The sequence below is a fragment of the Tyto alba genome, unplaced genomic scaffold (assembly GCF_018691265.1).
Source record: "Tyto alba isolate M040663 unplaced genomic scaffold, T.alba_DEE_v4.0 Super-Scaffold_38, whole genome shotgun sequence".
In the NCBI taxonomy this organism is placed as follows: Eukaryota; Metazoa; Chordata; class Aves; order Strigiformes; family Tytonidae; genus Tyto; species Tyto alba.
Window position 1 is genome coordinate 34171118 of NW_024881313.1, and position 26838 is coordinate 34197955.

Genomic DNA, 26838 nt, shown 5'->3' on the forward strand with positions numbered 1-26838 from the left:
TATAAGTTTGATGTAATACAAAAGACTGTCTCTCCCCTAAAATATCCACTAGTTCTAAAGGTTATAGTTTTAAAGGTTATAATTTCACTTTCTGTATATGTATCAATAGGTTTCCTTTTATGGGTCAGCCAGTGCCAGGGGCTCAGACCAGTGAAGGCCAAAATCATATGCAACAGGCAATTACACAGGTAATACAACTCGATACGGGCTTTAAACAAAAGTGTTTAATGATTGATAACCAGTTTTTGTTTTTTCAATTGAATCATGATTTAATGTTCTTGTCTATATGTTTTACTGAAATTTCTAGGATGGAAGTTTGACGCCTCAGATTTCTAGACCTAATCCTCCCAACTTTGGTCCTGGTTTTGTCAGTAAGTACAGATTTAATAATTTATTGTATGTTGATGTTTCATTCTACTGTTCTGTTTTCTTTAAAATAGAATATCCATAAGTGGATCCTGTCTCTCAAAAATTCATCCTTTTAAAATTGAGTTATTTCATCATTATGATACCAATGAATAAAGGGGTGCATAGTAAATGCCATTACCATTTTTTTCTAGAAGGTATCCTCAAAGAGACACCATAAAGAAAGAGGGAAACAGAACAAACAGAAAATTAGCATTATTTGGATTTGTGTGAGAATAGTAATCTATTAACTGACAGACTGCTGTGTCAAAAATCTGGTCTTCGGTTGTGTTGTAATATTCAGAGCTCAGTGAGAACAACAATCTATATTTATGGTTGTTTTTTTTTATTTCAGAAACAAAAAGTTTCGTGCGGCATCATTGTCGTTTTAAGAAATACCAATAAAAGGTTTCCAGGCATTAGTTAAGCAAGACTGGCTGGGAACCGCAGTTGTTGAAAGCAGAAACATACAGCACTAGTATTTTGCATTCCTTGTTTCTGGTTGCCCTAGAAAAATTGTAAATCCTAGTCTCTGTGATGAGAAAGATTTATTAGCAGAAAAACGGAGCATGTGTTGGGAGAGAAAGACCACATGTAAAAAAGTGTTTCTGTCACTACAAAAACTTGTCTTGATATTTATGACTAAGAAACAGAAGTAAATACCTTCACCTTTTCCAGAAACTGGAGTTAGCAGCACTGAGTATGCAATAAGGAGCTTTTGCCATATTATCTGTATTAACTTCTGGTGAGATTTGACATGGCACTCAGCGGTGGCCTCACTCTGGTTGGGGGGGTGGTGGTTCTGAGCACTTGAGAAAATCTGTTTCTCATTTCACTAGTAGTTATTCTTACCTGGAACTTGTTTATATTTCATTGCTTTCATTTGCATTTTCATGTTGCTCCCATCTGCAGTTACTCTCCATAGTTTCTGCTCAACTGTCCCTTCAGGTTATGTGATAAATTCTGCAAAATTTATTGTTGAAAGAATGAGCACCCCTCGAGACTGTAGCTAGCTCTGTGTATTGATTTAGTTGAGTCATTAGAGTCGATGGCTGTTGCTACCACAGTGACTGTTACTGTAGAAAGTGGAGCACAAGCAGGACATGGTTATGTTGAGATCGTACTGCTGTGTAGGTATCTTCACTAAACAAACTTTCTTTACAAGGAGGATCCATGCCATGTTCCTGGTTACCCAGCTCATTGCCACAGTGCAATCAGGAGACAACTGATACCATCACCAAAGCTCTCTTGCCTTCTGGGCTTAGGGCAGATCAAGTGTTACCAGACGTTATTGTTTTGCCTTGAGAAGAACATTTGAGAGCAATGGACTGCTCATAGCAAATGAGCATTTCTCATTTGTAAAAAGAGTAATGGTCTCAGTTACAATCTAAATGAGAGTGTATTTGTTAGTGGGGAGGAAGAGGCACTGGTGCTGAAGGCCCTGTGAGGAGGACTGACAGCTGTTTTTACAAAGACAGCATCTTCCTTTCCTTTCATGAATATTTGGTGGATGTTTATCATTTTAATTTTTTTCATAGAAGTAGTAATAAAAATAGATTTTATATGTACAAAACACTTCTGCAAACACCAGAATTAATGAGGCAGTGTTTGCTGTAAATTTGTGTCCACAGTCCCTAATCTCTTTCCCTCTACCTGAGTACTTCCAGAGGTCTTCCATTCCCCTCTTCTGTGGCAGAGCAGGGTACCACCACGTTCTGCAGCTGCTTCCAAAACTGCGTTTCTTCACTGACTAGCAAGTGCACATTTACTGGCCAGACATCAGGCCAGTTCCCTTGAAATTAAGGGACTATGTTAAAGCTGCTTTCTCTCAATGAATGCAATACTTTGGATCTCTGTCTCCCTTACTCAGATCACTCCAGGAGCTTAATATCTCTCAAGATACCAAATCCGCAGTCAAATTTAGCTGAACTTGACCAGTGGTTTCTTAAAATAAGGGGGGAACCTGATTGTTAAACTTCATCTCTAAAAAGTAGGATGAGAGCCCATCCCCAGGATGAGCTTGTATCATACTTAATTTCCCTTCTCTCTAGATGATTCACAAAGAAAGCAATACGAAGAATGGCTGCAAGAAACACAGCAACTTCTTCAAATGCAACAGAAGTACCTTGAGGAGCAAATCGGAGCACACAGAAAATCAAAAAAGGCACTCTCAGCAAAACAGCGTACAGCCAAGAAAGCTGGCCGCGAGTTCCCAGAAGAAGATGCAGAACAGCTTAAACATGTTACTGAGCAGCAAAGTATGGTCCAAAAACAGCTAGAACAGGTAATCGACTGAATCCAAAGTGATCATCTTAATACTAAGTTGTCATACTGATATGATTCTTTCCTTTAAATCTAGTTGAAATGCATGAATATAGTGCAGCTTATTTAAAGGGAGCCACTCCCTATCATACTTTGTGTGTGTAACAGCATTACTCTGGATTGCCAGTGGCACTGGAGTTGTAGGAGAATATGCGATGGCAAACATTATGATGAAAAGCTGGTTTAGTACTTTGGGAAGAGGGGAAATTGCTTGGCAAAATGACTTGCAGTGGAGTTCCTGGCACCGTGAAAAGCATAAATGAAAGATTCAGAGGAAAGGCTTAGCATGCAGGGCTTTGTTTCAGTCTTGAACGAACCTCATAACTTGATCTTTTTCAGGTGTCCTTACATAATTAGAACCTCTTGGTTATATGCCAGTTAAATGTTACTGTTTGAAAATCTTTTCATTATATCTTTAATGTTAGTCTAGTTGTATGATTGGTCTAGTTCCTAGATGCTGATCATCGATATGTGTTAGCTGTTCCTGTATCATGGAATAATACAGGTCAAAGGGATATCTGGAGATCATCTAGTTCACTGATGAAAGCAGAACTAACTTCCCAGTTAAATCAGGTTGCTCAGCACCTTGTCATTCAAGTTTTGTGAGTCTCCAAGGGCGGAGATTTCCCAGCCTCTCTGGGTCCCTGTTCCAATGTGTAATCACTTTCACTGGGTTTTGGTTTTCTTTCTGTATATTCAGTTGGAATTTCACTTGCTACATCTTTTAACTGTGATTATAGTGAGAATAAAATTAAACCTGTGATAGCTTTGATAAATCTATGCTTTGGCCAACAGTGTTGAATGCTGTGTTCCAAAAGATGTTGATTATAAATTATCTGGTGTGATTGTCAGGATCAGCTAGATCTGCTGAACATAAAAATGCTTTAGAATTATCCTTCATTAATCTGAGGGGAAAAATTGGCAGCAGGCTGCCTGGAATGAAGTCCTAAGTGTGATACCAGACCCTCAAGTTCTTGCTCCTGTGCTGCTTCAAGACAAAGTATGCACTGGGTGGAATATTAGTTGCCTCGTCTTTTCACTATGTGGAAGAGGGATGAAGCAGATAAATTATGTCTACATCATTTCTTCTTTTTTCTTTTTTTCCCTTCCACAATGAATCACTAGTAGAATAAATGCAAAAGACTTTCACTTTAGCCAATCTTTATTGTACCTACATCAGTCTAGTCTTATTGTGGAGTTACGTTAAAGTAACAGCTGCTAATCATGACATTGCTGGCAGGTTCATTTAATGTCCCATAATTAAGGTTCTTTTATTTTTAATTTTTAAACTTCAGTTTCATATACTGATGGTAAATGTCCTCCATTCCCCTTCAACCACTGATTTAGACCAGTCATCCACATCCTAACCAGCGCTTTGTTACATACCTAGTAGGAGCTTAAATAAGGTTTTATTAAAGTATGTTTTTAAGGACCTTCTATTTGAAGCAGTTCACCACTCTTTCACATCCGATCAAGTAATTTTTCTGTAATCAAGCTTCCGTTAGTTTTTGAAAAGGGCAAAGCCTCTATACGTATATCTAGAGAAAAGAGCTCTCAAATCCCTGTGAGTTGCTGGTCCTGGACACAGGCGCAGAGAAACCAGAGCTGACTTTGTGCAACACGAGCTTATGTCTGACAGGGTTATTAGCTCAGGCACAGAGCCATGCAGACACTACCATATTGTCTCTGCGGCCAGGGCAGTTTAACTGCTTTGGTGTGGCACTGTGCCTGTGCTAATAAGCTCTGCCTTGTTCTCCCCTACACTGTTAAAATCACCGGGTCGATCTGTGCAGGTTGGCTCAGGTCCAGCTGGGTGTAGTCAGTGCCGGTCCTTTGAGATCAAGACTCATTCCAAGTACAGTCACGCGGCTGGTCTGCCACTGCGGATCCTGGGTGGGCATACTGGGTTGGATGTCTCCCTGCATAGGCATACAGAGCCAACACGGTGCTCTCTGCCCACGGAGCAGTCCTGGAGCACCGGGCCGTGCGGTGCAGATCCATCCAGTTGGTAGCTTTACGCAGTGGCACTGTTTATCTGGAGGTGTGGGTGCCAAGCCAGAGCTCAAAAATCATCTTGGACCTGAGATTACTGTGTAAATAGCCTTTTGGGTGCATCTGTCCTGCATTCTGGAGTGTATCCTGTAATATCTCTGTTATCGTGAGCTTTCTGGCTTGTCCCTTGCCTCAGACAAAGGAGAGTGCTATCAAACATTTTTAGTTATGTTACGGACTTTTTCCATCAGTATGAACAGCACATGGAATTTGTGGAAGTCATAATCTAATGAATAAAAGTGAGAGAGATATTTTCCATAATGTATGTATTATTAGCTAGTGGATTACAAGTCCTGTTATTTTTTTTAGAGAGCAGTGTAGTTAGGTATCTGTTGTGTTTATGAAATGCTCACTCTTGTCTGGTTGACATTGTCATATCCTTCCCATTGGCTTCTCGTGCTTGCCTTAAAAATAAACCACTAGGCTTAACTTCTAGTGTCCAGGTCGAGTTTATTTTCATCCTAAATTATAAAATTTTCAAGCAGGAGTTGCCATTTTCATCTGCCGTGTGATGGTTGAGGATCTGCCTGTGAATAAATGGGAATCTACCTTGCTGTTTTCCTGCAGACTTTTCTTTTTCAATTACATCTTTTAAAACTTTTTGCCCATGTGTGAAGTTAATCCATCTCGCTGTTCCCTTTTTCCTGTCTGTTCCCAGCTGTTGTTATTCTGTGCATGGATGGTAAGATCTGTAGGACAGGGCTCACTTTTGGGTTAAGTTTGTATATTCTCTAGCACAGTGCAGTCGTGGTATCTAATTAGAACTCGGAGGCACTGTTATTTCTTCTAAAATTTTGGGAAAAATAGTACTTCTAATGAAATAATGGCTATTCAGCCTTAAAAAGGGAGAGAAAATAAGATGGTACAGAAATGCTATTTTTGCGTGAGGTTCATTATCTACTGAAATTATAATGGTGAGTTACATGTTTTATGGTACTTACACAGTCAGTGCATGTCAGAAATGAATAATGACTTCTTTAATTTTTAGATTCGAAAGCAGCAGAAAGAGCATGCGGAACTAATTGAGGAATATCGAATCAAGCAGCAGCAGCAGCAGCAGTGTGGAATGGCACCCCATGCTATAATGCCAGGCGTCCAGGCTCAACCGCCAATGGTTCCTGGAGGAACATCACCAGCAATGAATCAGCAAAACTTCCCCATGGTGGCACAACAGCTCCAGCATCAGCAACATACTGTGGTAATCCCTGGGCAATCCAACCCAACCAGAATGCCAAATTTACCTGGATGGCAATCTGTAAATGCCCCTGCCGGCCACATTTCCATGAATCCAGCAAGGATGCAGCCTCCAATGACACCGTTGCCAATCACTCCCGGGACACCAGCTCCTGTGCCTGGTCCAAATGCAACTGCACAGTCAGGGCCACCGCCAAGGGTGGAGTTTGAGGACAACAACCCTTTTAGTGAAAGTTTTCAAGAGCGGGAAAGAAAGGAGCGCTTACGAGAGCAGCAGGAGCGGCAACGCATTCAGCTTATGCAGGAGGTAGATCGACAGAGGGCTTTACAGCAGAGGATGGAACTAGAACAGCATGGTATGATAGGGTCTGAATTAAATAACAAAACATCCTTATCTCAGATATCTTTCTTTAATTCTGATCTACCTTGTGATTTCATACAAACTCCGCGACCTCTTCAGCAGTCTCCACAGCATCAACAGCAACAAATGGGGCAAATTCTGCAACAAGGTTCTGTGACCTCGCCTCCTGCCACAAATTTTATGCAAAGCGGTGAGCGAAGGCCAGTGGGACCTACAGCTTTTGGACCTGATGCATCTGCTGTTCCAGGTGGAGCCCCTAATTTCCATAATGTAAAACAAACTCATGGGAATCTCCCCGGGGCTGCCTTTGCGCAGAACCAAGTGAGGCCTCCATTTGCTCCCGCTGTACCTTCATCCACAGTGCTCAGCAGTGGTGTCCCATGTGGTTCGGACACTAGTGTGCCCCAGGCAACAAACTTCCCTGGATCAAACCAGTCTCTCATACAGCTGTATTCTGACATAATCCCAGAAGAGAAAGGAAAAAAGAAAAGGACACGAAAAAAGAAAAAGGACGACGATGCTGAGTCAATAAAAGCCCCGTCAACTCCACATTCAGACATAACTGCACCATCAACTCCAACCATTTCTGATTCTACCTCCACCCCCACAGTTAACACCCCCAGTGAACTCTCACGTCATCAAGACGAGCAAGAGTCAGTGGAGTTAACGGGCCCCTCAACGTCAAACGCAGGAGAGAGCCAGGCCTCTCCAGAGCTGGAATGTCAGCTCCCCAACAGCAGCCTGCCACAGAAACAGCCGAGTGTGAATACAGAGGCTGAAAAGGCTAAAACAGATACACCTACCAGCATTCAAGAAGTTAAACTAGAAAAGGCAGAAACTGATCAGTGCTTGGGTCAAGCTGAGCCTAAACCAGAAAATCCAAGCACTATTAAGGTGGAAGAAGACAAGGTGGCATCACAGCCTGCCTCTTCAGCTCAGAGTCCAGCGCAACCAGCCAGCGTTCCGGCAGCGAAAGGGGAGTCAGGGAACGAACTGCTGAAACACCTGCTTAAAAATAAAAAGTCCTCATCTCTTCTCAATCAGAAATCGGAGAACAGCGGCCGAACAGAAGAGGAGGCTTCTGGGGATAAGAAACTAACAGAGAAGCAGAATCCAGCTGAAGGAATGGTGAGCTTGTTACTGGTTTTGTTGTACAGTGGTCATCAGGAATCAAAGGCTGGTTTGTGCCTTTACCGCAGGCGTTTGTGGAATGGTGGGGAGATAGCCTACCTGCACAAGGGTGGAATAAATGGCTTTAAGGAATTTTTACTTCCCTTCCTGCCTTTTCTCCATGAGTAAATCATCTGTGTTACAAAACCAACAAATTTGAATGTGACTTCATAGATGAATGTATTCAGAAATTATTAAAGTATAAAAAATAGCTTTTCTATAGATACTCATCTTTAAAAATGCCACTTCCTAATATTTACCAAAATTAAGGCAAGATTTTACAGTATGACTCTTAATTACCTGCTGGTATGTTTCTGTACAATATACTGTATGTCTGTATGCTGCTTTCTTCAGTGACTCCACCTCACTCAGGTATAGGATGACCTGTGTGCCTCTGCGGGGGCATAGGGCTGGGCTTCACACCCCTTCATCTGCACCATTCGGAGTGTTCTGTCAATAAACTAAGTCCATGCTTGGTTTTTGCCTGTAAAAATCATATATTGTCTCTCATTTTAATAGAGACTATGATCTGTGATTTTCATCAAAACTGTGAAACTGTTAAATCTCCTAAAATTGCTGGATTTCAGTGTTGCAGAATATTTCTCCAATTAATTTTACTTGAATGGAAGGAAGCATTAACTTTTTATATTAGTGACATTATATGGTTTAATAATTTATAAGATTCTTAAAAACAGACCTAAAGAAAATTGCTTTCTGTGGAGGTAGGATAAACTTTATACTTAGATTAGTTGGTTGTTTTATTGTAATCTTTAATCTCTACTCAGTTTTGGTTTATGACTGCCTAAACTCTAAAGACATCCTTGAAACCAAATTTAAACACATTCAAAATTAATGAAGGCTGATAAAAATAAAGGTAATTGTGAGTGACAGGTAACTTAGGTAAGTGTTAAAGATCCACAGTTAAAACATACATGACAGGGATAGTGGTGACAGTGCTTGTAGAGCTGTTCAAAATAATAATTGATGAAAAGAGATTAGACTTGCTTTTGGCTTGCCACTGTCGGTTGCATTACCAAGTCCCATTCTGATTGCTTTTACACAACTATCCTTTTATGTGAAGAATGGCTTTGCAAATCCATACTGAAAATATTTGAGGAAATGATACCATCCAGAAGTGTTTCACAATACTGTTTTTGTTTCTAAGCTCAAAATATATTTGTATTATATTAACTTATATGCCTTTTTTCTGTAACCAACTTTGTCTTTCATTATGCCCCTGTGAAAATCTCTAAGGTTGCACGCACATGTAGATTTATTTTAGGGGCTATTCAGAAGAAGGTGTTTCTGGTCTGAGTTTTTAATGATGCTTTCAGGTGTCAGTGGTGTTAACAGTAAGCCGTAATTCTATGTGTAGGGACAGTGCAGCAGTTACAGTTACCAGTGAGATGGCAAAGTAAACAAACCATAAAATAGTTTGTTATCGATGAGATTTATTATACTGTGCATGTTCTTTTAGACTATCGTGCAGTAAACGTGAACGAACTAGATATTAAAAATGTCAAAAAATCTGCTTCACTTTCTTTTTTTATACCAGCAAACTGCAGGAAACCAGATGCAAAGTGCATTTGGGTGTAGTAACAGCCAGCTTCAGAGAACAGATGTAGGACCTGAAACCAAGAAACAGAGAAATAAGCGAACTCAGAGGACAGGAGAGAAGGCAGCTCCTCGGTCCAAGAAAAGAAAAAAAGAGGAAGAAGAAAAGCAAGCTATTTACCCTAACGCTGATACATTCATCCAGTTAAAACAGGTAAGTACACAGATGCTGGGTAATGCATCAAGAGGACACTTGAAAGAGTGGTCTTCTCATGATGGAAGTGAAGTTGATCATTAAGTTGAATTTTGAGTACAGGGTGGAGAAAATGAAAAATTTCACAAAACTAGGAAATTTAAAGTTTTGCCATGGAGTTCATGTCAGCTCTGGCAGCCTCAGTGGCTCAACTGGCAGGGAGGCAGAGCTGTGGCTCCAATGGACAGGGGACTGCCTTCTTTAACAAACAGAGAGGTCTGTGTTTGATGCAGTTTTCTGATAGTGGGTAAATTCCAATTATTTTTTCTAATTGGAAACCGCTCTACTGATGTTTGGAGGTTTGCAGTGCTTCTGTGTTACAATTAAATTAATTTCTAACTTTTTTTTTCGTTTACTATAGCAGCTTTCTCTTCTACCTTTGATGGAACCAATAATTGGAGTGAGCTTTGCACACTTTCTTCCCTATGGCAGTGGCCAGCTAAATGGTGGAAATCGGCTTGTAGGAAGTTTTGGTAGTGCTACTCTTGATGGGGCTTCAGATTACTACTCCCAGCTCATTTACAAGGTACAGTTTTAATCTGGATTTCCATTGTGTTCTCTCTGTATGAAAATTTCATTACATTATTCCTACGAGTTGGTTAGAGTTCCTGCCTTCTATGCAACCAGAAGACAGTAATTTTCTGTTGCTGGACTAGACAGACAGTGCAGTGGTGAAACAGTCACCATTGTTTTACTCTCTGAATGTGCAAATCCGTTCTGGAAACTGTTGTAAACTCATTAAAAACTACAGATATTCCTTTTACAAATGGATGCTAAATAGTGAAAATTGTAATTACAGTTTTATGGAGCAGAAAAAGCTGAATCCTCAGTACTTTGCGATGTCATTGAAAGCAATAAAGCATTTCTTAATACAAATTAAATGGGAAATAGACTTTCTTAATTTGTCCAATAAGCCCTAACAAAGAACCTGAGAACTCTGAACAATATAGACTGTTTGTTGATGAGCTAATAACCCACAGAATTTAAAACTCAGTCTCTGAGATCAGAGAGGCAATACTGGGAGAGCAGCAAGGTAGTGAACGGACAGAATCAAATTTGCTGCATGGCTACCCTAATACAAGAGCTTTAGTAACTTATTAAAAAACATCGGTGTTTATTCCAGCCTTACATGGCATGTGAGCTGGGAAATGTGACCTAGCAGAAATAGTTGCTGTGGTCAAAAGTGAATATTAAGTATTAGCTTTGTAGGCATAACTGCCACAAGAACAGATACTGAAGTTCTCTTTTAATTTTTGTTTAAAATATGGGCAGTTAAGTAAGCTAGTGAGAGGTAGCCCAGAGTGTGAACTTGCAGAGTATCTGCTTCTCCATGGTAACTGCTTCACTGAAAACTCATCCTGTGCTAAATGTGGGTTAGCTTCCCTTTTAGTGGAAATTGGGTAAGCTGGTTTGTTCCTGGTGATGGAGAGTCGCTGCAGAATAGCTCTCTCTGTCTTGAGTTCAGACCTCTGTAGGAACTTGTTGGGGATCCCAAACCATTCCTAAAAATGTTCTTCGTGCTTTTCTGTAAATAATTTAGGTGTATCTTCTTTTCTGTAATGTATACTCCTCATGTAAACTATTTCTCTGATAATATCATTGATATAAGCAAAGCATTGTCTTTTATAGTAGATACTTCTGTAGATTTGGTCACATACTTGAGAATTAACTATTGCTTCTTACCAGTGCTACCTCTGGGTGTAAAAATATGTGAGTGGGTTACACTGTCTAGAACAAGGCAAGTTTTCGCCTTGTGTTCTGTGGCTGATTTACGGTTCTTTCATCTCATGCAGCAGAACAATCTGAGCAATCCTCCGACACCTCCAGCCTCTCTTCCTCCCACACCACCTCCAGTGGCATGCCAGAAGTTGGTAAATGGCTTCGCAACCACTGAGGAACTTGCTGGCAAGGCTGGTATGTTAGGAGGTCATGATGGTAAGACTACTATGTATTGTTTCTGTAATAAATGAGTCAAGTTTGTAGCAAATTGCAAAATAGGTAACAGATGCTTTTCAGTTGCTATAGTCTTCTTTTATAAAAAGTATGCCTAGACTCTTCAAGGTTGTAATCATTATTATCCAGCTTTATTTTACACCAGTGTAGTGTCAAACGACAGCCTTTTCCCTGTTCCTTTTCAAAAACATGTTGAGAGCTAGAAACACTCCTAAGAAATTAAAACCTTAAAATTAATTTTTTATGGCCAGTACAAATGACTGACCAGTTACTGAGCTCAGAAGCAGTATATCCAAAATGTTTCCTTTCAGGCTCTGTGCCTTTGGTCAATCAAAATTGCTTTCTGTTAAATAATACTTTATACTGCCTCTTCATAAAGACTGGTCAGCAATTAAAATCCTTTTTTTCCCCACCCTTTTTCCTTTGCTGTTACAAAGCTGTTCATTTTTTTTTTTAAGTAAAACAGAAATCCTCTCATACTGGCAGAAGGCACACTTAAAAGCCCTTCAAGCCTTTTGTACTCAAAATTTGCAGGTTTTCATAAATACAGAGATTAATAATGAACGATCAGAAATTTTTGAACTACAAGTGGATGAGAGCATTGTTACCATCTGCTGGAATGCCTTGGTTGTATCAGGGAGCCACCAATACCCCGATACACCCTCTGTATATCAGTGGAAGAGCTGTACAGATGTCTCACTGTACTCTTCATTTCTGGTTTTAGTTACCAAAGCTCTGGGACCAAAGCAGTTCCAGTTGCCTTTCAGACCACAAGATGATTTATTAGCAAGAGCAATGGCTCAGGGCCCTAAAACTGTGGATGTTCCTGCTTCACTTCCAACACCACCTCACAACAATCAGGAGGAGTTAAGGTAGGTTTTCTCTGACATCTTGAAAAACATGGAGCAAATTGGAGCAGATTCTGTGATCTTTTAGTAGGAGATGAGACTGTGAAGGTGTGAAGAAACAAAACCCATTGCACACAGCCACACAACGCAGAGAACGTGATGGGACAAATTGTCCTGGTTAACTCTTAGCGTTCCACATGTAGAGAACAGTGTAGTGAAATACATGACCTTTGCCATTTCTAGACTAGATTCTGTTCTACTGTTCAGAATTCATTACCTTGCTCTATCAAAAGTGGAAGAAAACTATACAAATTGGTATTTTTCTTGGAGCAGCCTTGTACTGTTGCACGGTGACAGTACGTGACTGCTGTACCAGAGAGCAGGCAAGAGTCATCCTGAAAACTCTCCAGCTCTACTCAGTTTCTGTTACCGTGTGAGAAATGCTTGCTAGAATATGAGTCTCCCTACAAAGATCTTTCCTTTTGCCTCCCTTTCACTTGCCTAACCAAGAGTTGGGTGTCTTTGAAGCACTGAAGCCTGTGCATGGATGAGGGGGGATGGACCAGTGAATACACTTAAACCAGAAAGCTTAAATATTAAATACTAATTTTTTACATAGATAGATGGAGCCATGGGGAGCAGACAGCTTTATGATGGAGCCTGGGCTCTGTTAGTGTCTCTGTTTTTCTTTATATATCTTTCTTGAGAAACACCATGTGCAATAGAGTATGAGATACCCAGAAATATTTTCCTTCCACATAATCGTGTTCCATGACCAATAGCAAGAAGCAAGTTCATTATAGCTCCCTGTCATGATTTATAACTGGCTTACCAAAGGTTTTTAGACTGTTTCCAAAACAGCTTTTTTGGGTTTTGTTCCAGGGTTCAAGATCACTGTGAGGACAGGGACACTCCTGACAGCTTTGTTCCTTCTTCCTCTCCTGAAAGCGTGGTGGGAATGGAAATTAGTAGGTATCCAGACTTGTCAGTTGTAAAGGAGGAGAACCCAGAGCCTGTACCATCTCCCATCATTCCCATCCTACCTAGCAGTACTGGAAAAGGTGAGACTGCAACAGAGCGAACTGTTAGAACTAGGCTTTTCTTTTGCATTCACATGTGTGTAGGATTAACCTGCTGTATTTTGTTTTATTTTCAGGTTCGGAAGCCAAAAGGAATTATATAAAATCAGAACCCGGTTCAGGAGCGTTACCTGGTTCTGGCTTCTTTGCCTCTCAGCTTGGACCATCCCAGAATGGTCCTAAATCTGGCCTTATCTCTGTAGCAATTACTTTACATCCCACAGCTGCTGAGGTAAAACAAATAAGCTTGTATTACATATGTAAATTAAAACAGCAGTTAATATATTTTATATATAGTGAATCTGAAGGGGATATAGCATAGTACAATAAAGCAGCTGTTGCAGTCATCTAAGAATTTATATTACTGCTGTCTTAACTGCCTGTCAGATGAAAACAAAGGTACGTTTTTATTATTGTTTTTAGAACATCAGTAGCGTTGTAGCAGCATTCTCCAACCTGCTCCACGTCCGAATTCCCAACAGTTACGAGGTTAGTAACGCTCCAGATGTCCCATCCTCCATGGCAACCGCCAACAGTCACAGAGTGAACCCATCTGTGGAGTACAGGCAACACTTACTACTGCAGGGTCCTCAGGCAGGATCCATGGGACCTGCCAGGATCGTAGGGTCTTACGGACTGAAGCAACCTAATGTGCCATTTCCTGCAAACAGCAATGGTGAGTGGGCATTCAGTCTTTTCAGTTTTCAGTACCAAATTTTAACTGAGTCAGTATTAATGCATTTCAGCCTCATAAATTCATGCTCTAGAATTGAAGAATTGATTCTTGTTCTACATAATAATTTTCTTATGTGATCAGTACATGTGGACCTGCTCCTGATGGTAACCATAACTTAGTAAGTCTGATCCATCTCTGACTTCCATTATATTATCTACGTCACTGTCAGTGAGGCACCTCTTCCAGTAATTCTCCACATTATTAGGTTTTTTTTTGTCCAGTCTGATTTTAAATCCATCATTCGGAAAAATTGTTCCTATGCTGGAAAACTTGACATAGTTGTTTAAGCATGTACTCCTATGTTGGTTTAGTTACTCATTTTTTATACAAGAATGCATTTTTGCCTTACTGTTCACACAGTTGGTTTTGGTCTAGTTTAAACAATTTTCCCGTCAGGACATAATTTAAAACTTGCCTTCTACGCCCTCTCCAGGAGGATGCTACTCCTCCAGACCACTGAAGAATACTGTGCCTTCTCATAAATTTGGGTTAATCTGGTGCATCTTCTAACAGACTTACCTATTTCCTAGGTATACCTGGCTATAAGGATCACGGTCAGAATATCGCCGAAGGCTCAGCCTTGAGACCTCGGTGGTGCTCTCATTGCAAAGTTGTGGTTCTTGGTAGTGGTGTGCGGAAGTCCTTCAAAGACCTGCCTTTCCTTAAACAGGTACTGCAGTGGAAGCAGAGTTTCTTGCATGTAATGGTGGAGGAGCAAACAAAGGCAGCAAAGACTACTGATTGTCATGCCAACTGATACAGCTGCCAGGTTGCTTTGTAGTCTCCCTTCTACTCCTACGTCCTAACTCGGGATGGGACATTCAGGCACATTTGTAATGCAAATAAGAAATGTCCGAGTTGTTAATTATATAAAAAGGAATTTCAGTAGATTTCATAAAATGGGTACCATGTATGGGACCTATGGCAGCTTCCTAACCTCTGCTCCTAACCCTCTTCTGTGATCCCTTCGGGGACCTTAATTCAAAAAGAGCTTATTTGTACGGCAGCGCTGCATTGGCATGTCAGGAAGACACGAACAGTCAGTAAGAGCAAGAATACTTGTACTCTTTTTGAACTGGAATCAGATTTTAGTCTGTCTCTTGTATTTACATTAGGAACTGTCATTCCTTCAAAAAGTACCATTGCTCTTTCAGTGAGATTGAGATAATTATGCGACAAAGGTATATAGTAAAAGTTTATATACAAAAGTAATGGGTTCCTGTAGTCAGAAAAGCACTGAATTCCCAGTAATGTTTTGCAGATGGATCAGCAGATAAAACAGTATGATGTGTCTTTGATTAGGCTGAAACGAGGCATTCTTTTGCCATCTAAAGATAAAAGAAAATGGATTTTACTTTACAAGTGTGCCTATAGTGCAGATGGGTGCATCTTATAGAATGCTTTATTTTGACTGTTAAACTTCTGTTAAAGGCAGGAGATGCTGAAGAACAAGGTTGTAGGTGGTGGTAACATTCGATGACAAATAATCAAGTATTTATCACAGTATCGCTCATTATTTCACAAATGTTCTGCAAATAAAGAGTTTCTAGACAGATTGGAAGACTTGTTTCATTACACTTACTATGTGAAGAACAGTATTTAAACGTGCTCCTGATAATCTTCCATGTTTGATTCCCAGGATTCCCAAGAAGGCTCTGATAAATTGAAGGACATTGTATTCTGTAGCAACAACTGCTTTGTTCTTTATTCAGCAGCTGTGCAAGCAAAAAACTCAGAGAACAAAGTAAGTATCAAATGCTGGGAGATCCTAGTGAGCAGAAATTATTGCAGCTATTTTTTGAAGAATACAAGGGGACCGAGGGGGAAGCTTGCACTTCATTTTAGGGCTTTATAAATTAATTGCTCTATATTCAGTCTTTGAGATTCTAACCCAGCAGCCTGAAGTAAAATTCATATTTGCAGAACTTTCTGTCTGACAGGGATGCATGGCAGAACAGTAGCCACCTTTTGCTGTCCTCACAGGCTTTGCAGCTGCAGTCTCAAAAAAGCGGTCAGTTAAGTTCTCTGAGCATCGTACAAAACCATAGATGCATCTTTCAGGGCTATATTCTGCATTTTGATTTGGCTTCTACACTAAAAAAAAAAAAAAATTGCAGCTGTGCAAGTAATAACTGAACAGCAAGTTTGCAAGAAGGCTTTCATTTGTTCGGTGTAACCGGGAAAACACAATTCTATTCTGTTGTTTTATCTAGGCAAAGCTGCCATTTTAAAGCACTAATTAGCCAAACGCTAGTAAAAAGCCTGCTAGCTGACAGTAATGAAGAAAAAGAGGTTCTCATTCCTGGAGAAAGACATTTTAAGAAATTTGTTAAACTGAAAGTGGAATCAGGCCAGGGATTTCTCTCAGGTGGTCCCAAGTAGTGTGCTGTACTGCTTTACCTACAGGCACCCTGAGGGGTACACAACACCCCAGAGCTTCCCCACAGGGCATTGTTTCTTGCTATGTCCAGGTTCTTTCAGTTTCAAATGAAGGTAACTTAAATTTATCTCTGTTTGTTTAATCATTAAAAGTGGAATAGTCTTCATTCAAGGCTAAATGATCCTGCTAGGTTGTTTTTATCACAGATAAAACTTTTTGAGTACTTCTTTTAACTAACTCGGTTTTTACTTCGAGTTCAAATGTACCTTTTTTTCCTTAAGCCAGTGGACAGAACAGGCCATGTGCTTCAAGCATTACCTAATTAATGCCTTCTCATAGTCCTGTATTTACTGTAGAATTTGCGGACTTCCTTGAAATGCACCCTACTTACCTTTTCCAAAGAAATTAAAAAAAAAAACTCCAAAGAAATTTAAAAAAAAACAACCAAACAAAAAAAATATGGAGGAAAAGATAAATGTGTGTGCATCCACATCCTTTTAGTTTCCCATGTAGCTCATTTTCAGTAGTATTTAAACAGGGTAACTTTTCTGCACAAGTGCATCAGCATGTAGATAATTAAGTTAATTAAATGTCATGTTCAGCCTCTCGATCCTTTCATTTACTCTTTCAAGATTAATCATGCAAACCACATTAAGCACTTCTTAATATAAACTTCCTTTGTTGTTCTTGTTTTCTCTCCTTTTTTTAAAAAACAAATCTCTGCAGGTATAATTCTTGTTTACTGTGACTGAATAGTTAAGTCCTCAAGGTGGATCTAATCTAGAGCTCTTCAGGAATTTCCTCCTCACATGTTTCCAGGAAAAATATGTGGCATTAATTCAAAATCTTCCCCTTCTACCAAATAATAAGATTCTTACTCTTTAAATTAATTCTGGGACCCGTGTTTTAAGGTTATTTTGTCTTGTAACAAAACTTTCCAAAAATACCTAAGAACTAAATCTGTCAGGGCAGTTGAGCAGTTTTTCATGCGAAACCTGGACAAAGGATTATTTGTGCTTCCCCTTCTCTGTTAAAGGGCACCACGTTCCAGGCTGACTGGGGGAACTTTTGTGCTCCATAGCCCGGCACAGGCCGTGATGACACGGGTCAGGGTAATTCCCATCTTTCTCTGTTGCTGCATCATGATTTTAGGCATTCTGAGGAGCCTCTTCCATACTAACCTGCCAGTGTTTTCAAGGTACATTTAATGGTTAATGGTTTGGGGTTTTTTTCTTAAGCGTTTTCTGTTCATTTCGCAGGAATCGGTTCCATCTTTGCCACAGTCACCGATGAAAGAGAGGCCGCCTAAAGTATTCCATCAGTACAGCAACAACATCTCCACTTTGGACGTCCACTGTCTGCCTCAGTTGCAGGAAAAAGTTTCTCCACCATCATCACCTCCCATCATGTTCCCCCCTGCGTTTGAAGCAGCCAAGGTAGAGGCGAAACCGGATGAGCTTAAGGTAACGGTGAAACTAAAACCGAGGTTAAAAGCAATACACAGTCTGGATGACTGTCGGCCTCCAAGTAAGAAATGGAAAGGAATGAAATGGAAAAAGTGGAGCATTCAGATTGTGATTCCTAAAGGATCGTTCAAACCTCCTTGTGAAGAAGAAATAGATGAATTTCTTAAAAAACTGGGCACAACCCTTAAACCAGACCCTGTGCCTAAAGACTATAGGAAATGTTGCTTCTGTCACGAGGAAGGTGATGGATTAACTGATGGACCAGCAAGGCTTCTTAACCTGGATTTAGACCTTTGGGTCCATTTGAACTGTGCTCTTTGGTCTACAGAAGTCTACGAGACACAAGCTGGTGCCTTAATAAATGTGGAACTAGCACTGCGTAGAGGCTTGCAAATGAAATGCGTGTTTTGTCACAAAATGGGTGCCACCAGCAGTTGTCACAGGTTAAGGTGCACCAATATTTATCACTTTACCTGTGCCATTAAAGCACAATGCATGTTTTTTAAAGACAAGACCATGCTTTGCCCCATGCACAAACCAAAGGGAACTCATGAGCAAGAACTTAGTTACTTTGCAGTCTTCAGGAGGGTCTACGTTCAGCGTGATGAAGTGCGGCAGATCGCTAGCATCGTGCAGCGAGGAGAACGTGACCACACTTTCCGTGTGGGAAGCCTGATTTTCCATGCCGTCGGTCAGCTGCTGCCCCAGCAGATGCAGGCCTTCCACTCCTCAAAAGCACTCTTCCCCGTGGGTTACGAGGCCAGCCGGTTGTACTGGAGCATGAGATACGCAAACAGACGCTGCCGCTATCTCTGTTCGATCGAGGAGAAGGACGGGCTTCCGTTGTTTGTCATCAAGGTTGTGGAGCAGGGCCACGAGGACCTGGTCCTTACTGACACAACACCAAAAGGTAAACTTTGCGAACTAAGATCATGACTTTTGCATGTTTGCTGTTTGTTTTATTACCACTGATACTTGTGGAATAAGAAATGCTTCAAATAAATGTTGCAGACACTGTTCTAATGTAATGCTTATAGTGAGCTTCCGGCGCTCATTTTTAATATCATGCTATGAAGCCAGAGGACACCTTTGAAAAAACTGTATAAGCTGCAAGTAAGATGGCTTGTTACAAGTTCACAGGGGAGACCCGAGACTGAGTATTGCAAATGAATTTCAACAGCCAGGACGTTAGCGTAGGTTTCCTTTCCTGGAAAGTGACTTTGTTTAAATACAATAGCATTACTCAGTGATCTTGAAATCAGCTGTGCTGAAGTGAGCATGCAATAAAGACAGCCGAGTTGGCCCCGTTGTTCTGCGGGCAGGCAACGCTGTCTCTGGCAGGGAGAAGAAGAATACGTGGGGCCATAAATGTACGGGCAGGTCTGAGGAACAGGGCCGGTGGGTGAGCGCGGCCTGTAACGCGCAAGGTCTCGCCCTTGGTGCTGCGGGTGCCCACGGGCTGCTGCCGGGGGGATTGCCCATGTACAGCTGGGAGCTGACTGTGATCAGCCAATGGAAATAGGATATATAGGTTATTTTTAGCAGATTCTGCTTTGTGCGGGATTGTTAGAGGACCGAAGGTTTCCTTGCTGCTGTTGTGGTTTAACCGCAGCCAGTCAGCACCGCGCAGCCGCTCGCTCACTCCTCCCCACTCCCGGGGGGGGAAAAAAGTAAAACTTGACATTTGAGATAAGATCAGTTTAATAACTAAAATAAAACATAAGATATTATTACAATAACTGTAATGAAAAGGAATATAACAAACAGAGAGAGAGGAATAAAACCCAAGACAAGTGGTGCACGGTGCAGCTGCTCTCCCCCCGCTGACCGATGCCCGAGCAGCGATCCCCCCCTCCCAGCCAACCCCCCCCCCAGTTTTTATACCGGCCGTGACGTTCTGGGATATGGAATATCCCCGTGGCTCTCCCGGCCGTGCTCCCTCCCAGCTTCCAGTCACCTGCTCGCTGGGGGAACTGAAAACTCCCCGAGTTAGGATAAGCGTGACTTAGCAAACAGCTACACCACCGGTGTGTTAGCGTTACCAGCGTTATTCCCACCCTAAATCCACCGCGCAGCGCTGCACCAGCTACTAGGAAGAAAATTAACTCTATCCCGGCCGAAACTGGGACAGCTGTGGATACTAAAAGCTTTATTCCCAAGAATCAAGAGTGCAGTAGAAATGTCGTGCTTGTTTGGGATTTGTTCGGGAAAAAATTGCAATTCACCAAATGGTTCTCTGCTCCACTTTTTAAACGCCGGCCTCTTTGTGCGCGCAACCAACAACAAAACTTTTTCAGTATTGGTTTCTGGTTCTTGGTATCCCCAGGCATTTGTTTTAAAACCAGTAAGATAGAACTTTATTTTTTTGATCGCTGTAATTCTTTCCCATATGGTTGTGTAGGTGTGTGGGATAAAATCTTGGAGCCCGTTGCTTCTGTTAGAAAAGAGTCTGAAATGCTCCAGCTGTTTCCCGGCTATCTGAAGGGTGAAGATCTCTTTGGTTTGACAGTCTCTGCAGTGGCCAGGATCGCCGAATCGGTGAGTCGTCACCACGCCAGTTCTTGCTGGATCCCCCGAAACTGTCGGGTATCTCATATGCACATGAGAAGGGGAAGAGGAAGAAGTGCGGAAAAGTAAATATTTCATTGCACATGAGTAACATCTAATTACTTGTGATATTTTCTTTTTTCTTTTTGTCTGTTTTTTTTGCAGCTGCCAGGGGTTGAGGCCTGTGAGAACTACACTTTCCGCTATGGCCGAAACCCCTTAATGGAACTCCCTCTTGCTATCAACCCCACGGGCTGTGCCCGTGCCGAGCCTAAAATGAGTACCCATGTCAAGAGGTTTGTGTTAAGGTATTTTGTTTTAATTTCACATAGTACAGCCCAGGGTTTATAGGCTGCTTAGGGTTATTTGTGCTTTCGTCTGCTGCTTACAAACCCTGTCGTCTTTGGCTGTGTATGTGCATGCCCAAATCAAAGGAATCGCTTTGTTGTCTTTGCTAGCTGGCTTTAAGTGTCTGTATGTCTTAAAGAATTTTTAATGGGTTTTGTGGCAGTTTTCAGAGAAATCTTCAGTTTTCCTTGTATTCTTTCCTGCTATATGCCCAATTCCTACAGGCCTCACACCTTGAACAGCACCAGCACATCGAAGTCATTTCAGAGCACAGTTACGGGAGAGCTGAACGCGCCTTACAGTAAGCAGTTCGTCCATTCCAAGTCCTCTCAGTACCGCAAAATGAAAACCGAATGGAAGTCCAACGTGTACCTGGCTCGCTCTCGGATTCAGGTCGGTTCTCATTTTAGGAAATGTATATTCAAAAAAATCATACATTTATCGATAGCTATTTTCTACGTGAATTTTATATCTTTGTGTGTTTTATATAAATATATTTTTATATGAATTGTAGAAATATTTCTCTTAAACTTAATTAAAATTAATAAAATCTTAAATTTATATTTTTAAAAAGTTGTTGCAAAATTCCATCAAGTCTCATCCCAAAATTGGCAATTTTTATGTGGCAAATCACTTCCACGGATTTATCTTAAGTAAGATTTCTGTTTACTGTAAATATCTTAAAAATTAATTTGTTACAGTCATCTAGAAAAAAAAAGCTTCTTTCAAGTTTTGGGTTTGTTTTTTTTAGCGTACTTCTCAAAAACTTAGCAAAACTTAACAGATATTCAGCGGAGATACGACACGCTCAGACCAAGCTGAGTAAAGCGGTATGAGACTCGGGTGAAGAGCTCAGGATTTACTTGCATCCATAATAAGAAATTCCTTGCTTTCTGGAATTCTCTTGGCGGTTTGCTCCACAGACTGCTTTGCAAAAGCTTTGTAATTACTCTTGCTGTGTACGAACACAGTTGTTTATTTTAGGTTGGACTTCACTGTGCTGTTGTGTCCCCATTAGGTTTCTCCGTTCTAGTAAGGCCTGCTTTACTTTTCAGTGATTCTGTAATCTCTACACAGTCAGGTGCCTGAGGTATAAGAGAAGCTTTCTCATCTAGGCAGAAGCCAAGTACGTTTTCTTGCATCTTAAAAACTGAATGTGAAGCTGGGTTCTGCATCTCGGCCGTCACAGCATCAGTTACTGATCTGGGCTACTTCATTCTTTCTGGGCCGTTTAGTTTTCCCGTGATTTTTTGCAGGAACCAGGGCAGTGGAAATGTAAATTTATTACAGAATTCTAAATGGCAATCTATTTTTTGTAGGGCCTGGGCTTATATGCTGCTAGAGACATTGAAAAGCACACTATGGTCATTGAATATATCGGAACTATTATCCGGAATGAGGTAGCAAACAGGAAGGAGAAGCTTTATGAATCGCAGGTATGGGTGGTGGTTGTTCACGGTTTCTTTCCCCTTCCCCTTCCCCACGTTCACACAACAAAGCAAACGCAAATTCTTCTATTTGATGAATTCAGGTTCCCCCATTTCTGTTTTCTGCTGTGCTCTAAATGCGATGGGCTAAATTCTAACCAGAAGAGTCCACTGTGTTTCGTATGGAAGGGTTAGAGTGTTTCAATGTTTACTAAATCTCAGAGCACCCTGGCCAGGTCGGTAACGCGTGTCCTCTGTCCCGGAGGACAGGGAGCTCTGACAGAGATGTCAGGACCTCAGTTTTTAGTGAGACCTCCTTTAAATTTAGAGCAACTTCCTTTGTGTAACTCAGTGGTACCGTAACAGTTGGTACGTATCTGTGAAGCACTTGAAGGCCCCAGAGGAAGGGCAGCAGGGAAGCGTTCATTTCCCAGAGCTTCATGTTCAGGACCCATCCGTTCGGCAGAGCAGCGAGGGGGAGGGAGCGCCCCCGCCTTCCCTGCGGGCCGGAGCGCAGCAGGACGCTTGGCGGTCACCCCGCGGCTGCTTCCCTTTAATCCTTGGCAAACGGTATGAAATCCACAAGACTCTTCTTTTTTCCCAATCCTGTTTTCCAGAACCGCGGCGTGTACATGTTCCGCATCGACAATGACCACGTCATCGACGCCACCCTGACGGGAGGTCCGGCAAGGTGGGTGCCCTCGCTCGGGGAGCCTCCCCGCTCCTGGCCCGCCGCCCCCCGGGAGGGACTCCGGTCCCTGGTTGTCTCACTGGTTTTGATTCAGACTGTTCCACTGAAATAATGTCTTTCTCATTAGCTTTGCTCATCTTTGATTGTGTTTCTGGGCAGCTGTGAAGGAAGAATGGAATATTTTTTTAACGCTTGACTCTTTTTTTTTTTTTTTTGACGTTTTCTAGGTAAAGAAACAAGTACAGAGTAATATAATTATATCTGGAAAGTCAGTGCGCCCCTGAAGCTAAGGTCATTCTGAGGTTTGCTTTAGATTTGCCTCAAAGGATGCGTTTTCTTAAAAGGTTACCTTTTTCAAACTCTGTTTTCCCAGGTATATCAACCATTCGTGTGCGCCCAACTGTGTGGCTGAGGTGGTAACTTTTGAGAGAGGACACAAAATTATCATTAGCTCCAGCAGGAGAATCCAGAAAGGGGAGGAGGTAGGGCGGTCGCCTTTGGTTTTACTCACCTGTTGCTACTTGCATTTATTTCTAGATACCCAGGGGGGGGGGGGTGGGATTTCCACAGCCCGGGGCACAACTTGTTTGTGCTGGGGAGGGAGAGGGACATTTCCCTTCCCCCTTTGCCTCTGAAATCTTGCCAGCTCCTACAGGGCCACCTCTAGCGTATTTTGCTATTTAACCCCTACAAGGAATCCTGGGGTAGGTCCCGGTTGTTCCGTAACCGTTCTCCTCCGTCTTCTTGCAGCTTTGCTATGACTATAAGTTTGATTTTGAAGATGACCAGCACAAGATTCCATGTCACTGTGGAGCTGTAAACTGCCGAAAGTGGATGAACTAGAATGCATTCCTTGCTGTCTCTGAGGGTTGCTTGTCCCTAGGAAGAAGTGATTCGCATTTTGATTTTGTCGACAGAAAATTGTTGCCTTTTTGAAGGGGGAAAAAAAAAAAAAAATTTAAAAATCACTTCTGGAAGTACAGATTTCTACTCAAGTATTTAAAAATAATTTAAAAAAAAAAAAAAAAAAAAGGAAAAAAAAAAAAACACACGAACAAAAACAAGCACCAGAAGCAAGCCGGCAAAATCTGAAGCTAACTTTCCAGACACATGGAGGTTAAACTGAATTAACAGAATGGTCCAGCACTTTTGTTTTTGAGCTCACTAAGGAGAAACTGTTTAACTTGGGCAAAGAACCGATGGCCGACCTGCGGGAGTGCAGGGGGGCACATATGAATGTAAGACTGAAATCACCAGCGAAAGGGAGAAGTCCAAAGTGCTGGCCACAGCCTTATTTGATAAAGGGGCAGGCCCTCTAATTAAAGAAAAATTTTAAATAAAAGTAGACACCACTGAACAAGGAATGTACTGAAACGACTTCCTTAGGGATAGAGCTAAGGGAAAAAATAACTTGCACTAAAATACATTTAAATACTTGATTCCATGAGTCAGTTTATTGTAGTTTTTGATTTCTGTAAAATAAGAGAACCTTTTTGTATTTATTATTGAATAAGTGAATGAAGCTATTTTTAAAAAGAAAGTTAGAAGAAAGCCAAGCTGCTGCTGTTACCTGCAGAACTAACAAACTCTGTTACTTTGTACAAAAGTGTAAATATTTTGAGAAAAAAATACAGTATAAAAATAGTTATTGACCAAATGCTACCAGACTCTGCAGCAGTTCGGGTGCTTATTATAAAACGTCAATAGGGATGTCACAATATGATCTCATGTACTAACAGACATGTGCTACAATTACGGAATAACCAAAATCTCAATTTAAAGAGAGAGGGGTTTTTATGTTTAAAGCAGTCTCAACTGTGGTCTTACGAGAATTTTTTTAAGTAAACCTTAAGCCTGGTAAGGGCATGTATATTACAACTCTGACTTTTGTAGTTGTTTGGGTAATTTAGATTAATTTTATTTGTATTATATTGTTGCATCCCTATTTCTTAAGTCAGGTTTTTTGTGCTTACAATTTGTGATAACTGTGAATAACTGCTAAAACCACCCAAAATAGAGGCTGGACATTGTTTTTTCTTCAGCAAAAGTAGTCAGGATTAGGTGACTGTTCAGCCTACATTAAATCATGTAAACAGCATAGAATCATGTAGTTGGAGCTTAAGTCTGATACGATAGCCTTCTTAAAAGGAAAACAAGGAAAAAAAATTAGATGTAATGTGCTTGCAGCTGCAGGACTCTGGCAATAGGGTTTTGGAAAATGTAATTTAAAGATGTGTTTGTATGGATTGTTTTTGTTTACATTTCTTTAAAAAAAAAAATAAACACTGTTTTGTGTTTGCTTGTAGAAATTTAATCAGCATTTTGAACCAGGTTAGCTTTTTATTTTGTACTTAAAATTCTGGTACTGACACTTCACAGGCTAAATATAAAAAAAAAAAAAAAATGAAGTTTTTTTTTTTGTGTGCACAATTAAAGTGGACTGTAAACTGTTGGTATATTCAGTAATACAGTTCTGAACTTGTAATGTATATGGCATGATGTATTTTTATCTTACAGAATAAATCAATTGTATATATTTTTCTCTTGATAAATAGCTGTATGAAATTGTTTCTTGAATATTTTTCTTCTCTTGTACAATATTCCAACATCCTACCAGTATTTGTCCTACAGTTTTTTCTGTTCTGTATAATAGTATCTAATGTTGGCAAAAAAAATACAAAAACACCACAAAAAAAAAATTTTTTTGAAGTATACAGAGTGTTATGGGTTTTGGAATTTGTGGAAACAGATTTAGAAGATCAGCATTTACAAATAAAAATATTTTACATCTATAAATTATATCCTCCTGTTTTCATTTGAGGTGTCTGTTTTCTAGTTCTTTCAGGATTTCAGTGTCTGCTTCCCTCAGCGAGAAGCGTTTGCCTTCCCCCGCCCGCTGCTCCCTGCAGTCCTGCTCTGCCCAGGAAATCTACGAAAGACAGAGAAAGAATAAAAAAAAAAAAAAAAGAGGAACTAATCCTCTCTCTTCTGCTTGTGCTGGCTTTGGCTGGGATAGAGGTTTCTTCCTGGCAGCTGGGCTGGGGCCCTGCTCTGCCCCAGCCCCCCCGGGGGGCAGCGGTGCCAATTCCTGCCTTTGCTTCACCCCTTAACCCGCCCCTGCCCTGACCCCGGGGTTCTCCCACGTTCACCCTCCCGCCTCCCCCCCTCCTGCCAGGGGCTGCGGGGAGGGGGTTACACCACCACCCCAGAGACAGTTCTGGCAAGAGCTCAGGCCTGGGCCAGGGCTAAAAAGGCTCCGGGATTTAGTGCAGAGAAGCAGGGACCTGCCAGGCCCAAGCCGTTCTCCTGTGTTACTTTTTTATTTTTCCACTTTAGGTGCTGGAGGCCAGAGGAGCCGCCTGCGGGCTGGTGTCAGCGTTGGGGATGAGCCGGGGCGCGCGGGTTTGGGCGCTGGGGAGCTGCACCCCCAGCCTTGAGCCCCGGCACACGGGCCGGGGGTAGCGCAGGGAACGCGGGAGGGAAAGGAGCCACGGAGAGAAGCTGCTGCCCAGCACCCCCACCGCCGGGAGGCAGCGGGAAGGAAATGGTTGACACAGAGGCTCAAAAAGCCGTCCCAGTCACAGCTGCTTTACAAATAATGAATTCTCAGTCTGACAATGGCAAACTAATAAAACCTAATCAAAAATACAGCTGAATTCCGAAGGGTCAGCTCTGAGAGGTCACTCAAATATAGGAGGAAAACTGAATTTCCACCTAATCCCAGGCAGGGCCTAACGGAGAACAGTCAACCGATTCAGGGCTGGATGTTCACAGGAAAGATTTATAACCCTCCCTCGTTCAAATTCTGCATGCAATGACCTGGCTGTGCGGCTGCAGCACCAAACAGCTACAGCTTCGGCCAAAAATCATGCGCTGCAGAAGCAACTGACTCCTCCTTCACCTCCATCTGCTCCTGGAACCCAGCGCCCGTCCCCAGGGCCCAGCCCGTGGGAGGCTCAGCCCAGCCCAGCCCCACCAACTCCACCTGAAGCCGCAGCCCCACGGAGGTGGGTATCACTAATTTTATAAAAAAATAAAATGTGCATTATTTA

General features: G+C 41.5%; 1 protein-coding gene across 15 annotated transcripts in view; it reads left to right on the top strand.

Annotated features, from left to right (window-relative positions):
• Positions 1-25582, top strand: part of KMT2C (lysine methyltransferase 2C) — a 201933-nt gene extending 176351 nt beyond the window's left edge. For 10 of the 15 annotated variants that reach the window (XM_033009709.2, XM_033009701.2, XM_033009710.2 and 7 more), the window contains 21 exons: positions 110-188; positions 308-371; positions 2457-2689; positions 5768-7462; positions 9060-9272; positions 9673-9837; positions 11105-11246; positions 11989-12136; positions 12995-13173; positions 13269-13423; positions 13615-13867; positions 14458-14597; positions 15567-15671; positions 17567-18683; positions 20175-20311; positions 20486-20628; positions 20893-21061; positions 21988-22104; positions 22713-22786; positions 23160-23268; positions 23537-25582. In XM_033009709.2, the coding sequence (XP_032865600.2) occupies positions 110-188; positions 308-371; positions 2457-2689; positions 5768-7462; positions 9060-9272; positions 9673-9837; positions 11105-11246; positions 11989-12136; positions 12995-13173; positions 13269-13423; positions 13615-13867; positions 14458-14597; positions 15567-15671; positions 17567-18683; positions 20175-20311; positions 20486-20628; positions 20893-21061; positions 21988-22104; positions 22713-22786; positions 23160-23268; positions 23537-23629 (5530 nt within the window). In that variant the 3' untranslated portion in view covers positions 23630-25582. The remainder of the gene's footprint in view (positions 1-109; positions 189-307; positions 372-2456; positions 2690-5767; positions 7463-9059; positions 9273-9672; positions 9838-11104; positions 11247-11988; positions 12137-12994; positions 13174-13268; positions 13424-13614; positions 13868-14457; positions 14598-15566; positions 15672-17566; positions 18684-20174; positions 20312-20485; positions 20629-20892; positions 21062-21987; positions 22105-22712; positions 22787-23159; positions 23269-23536) is intronic. The other 5 variants (XM_033009705.2, XM_033009708.2, XM_033009703.2 and 2 more) reach the window with 5 other exon arrangements.
• Positions 25583-26838: the final 1256 nt, after the last annotated feature.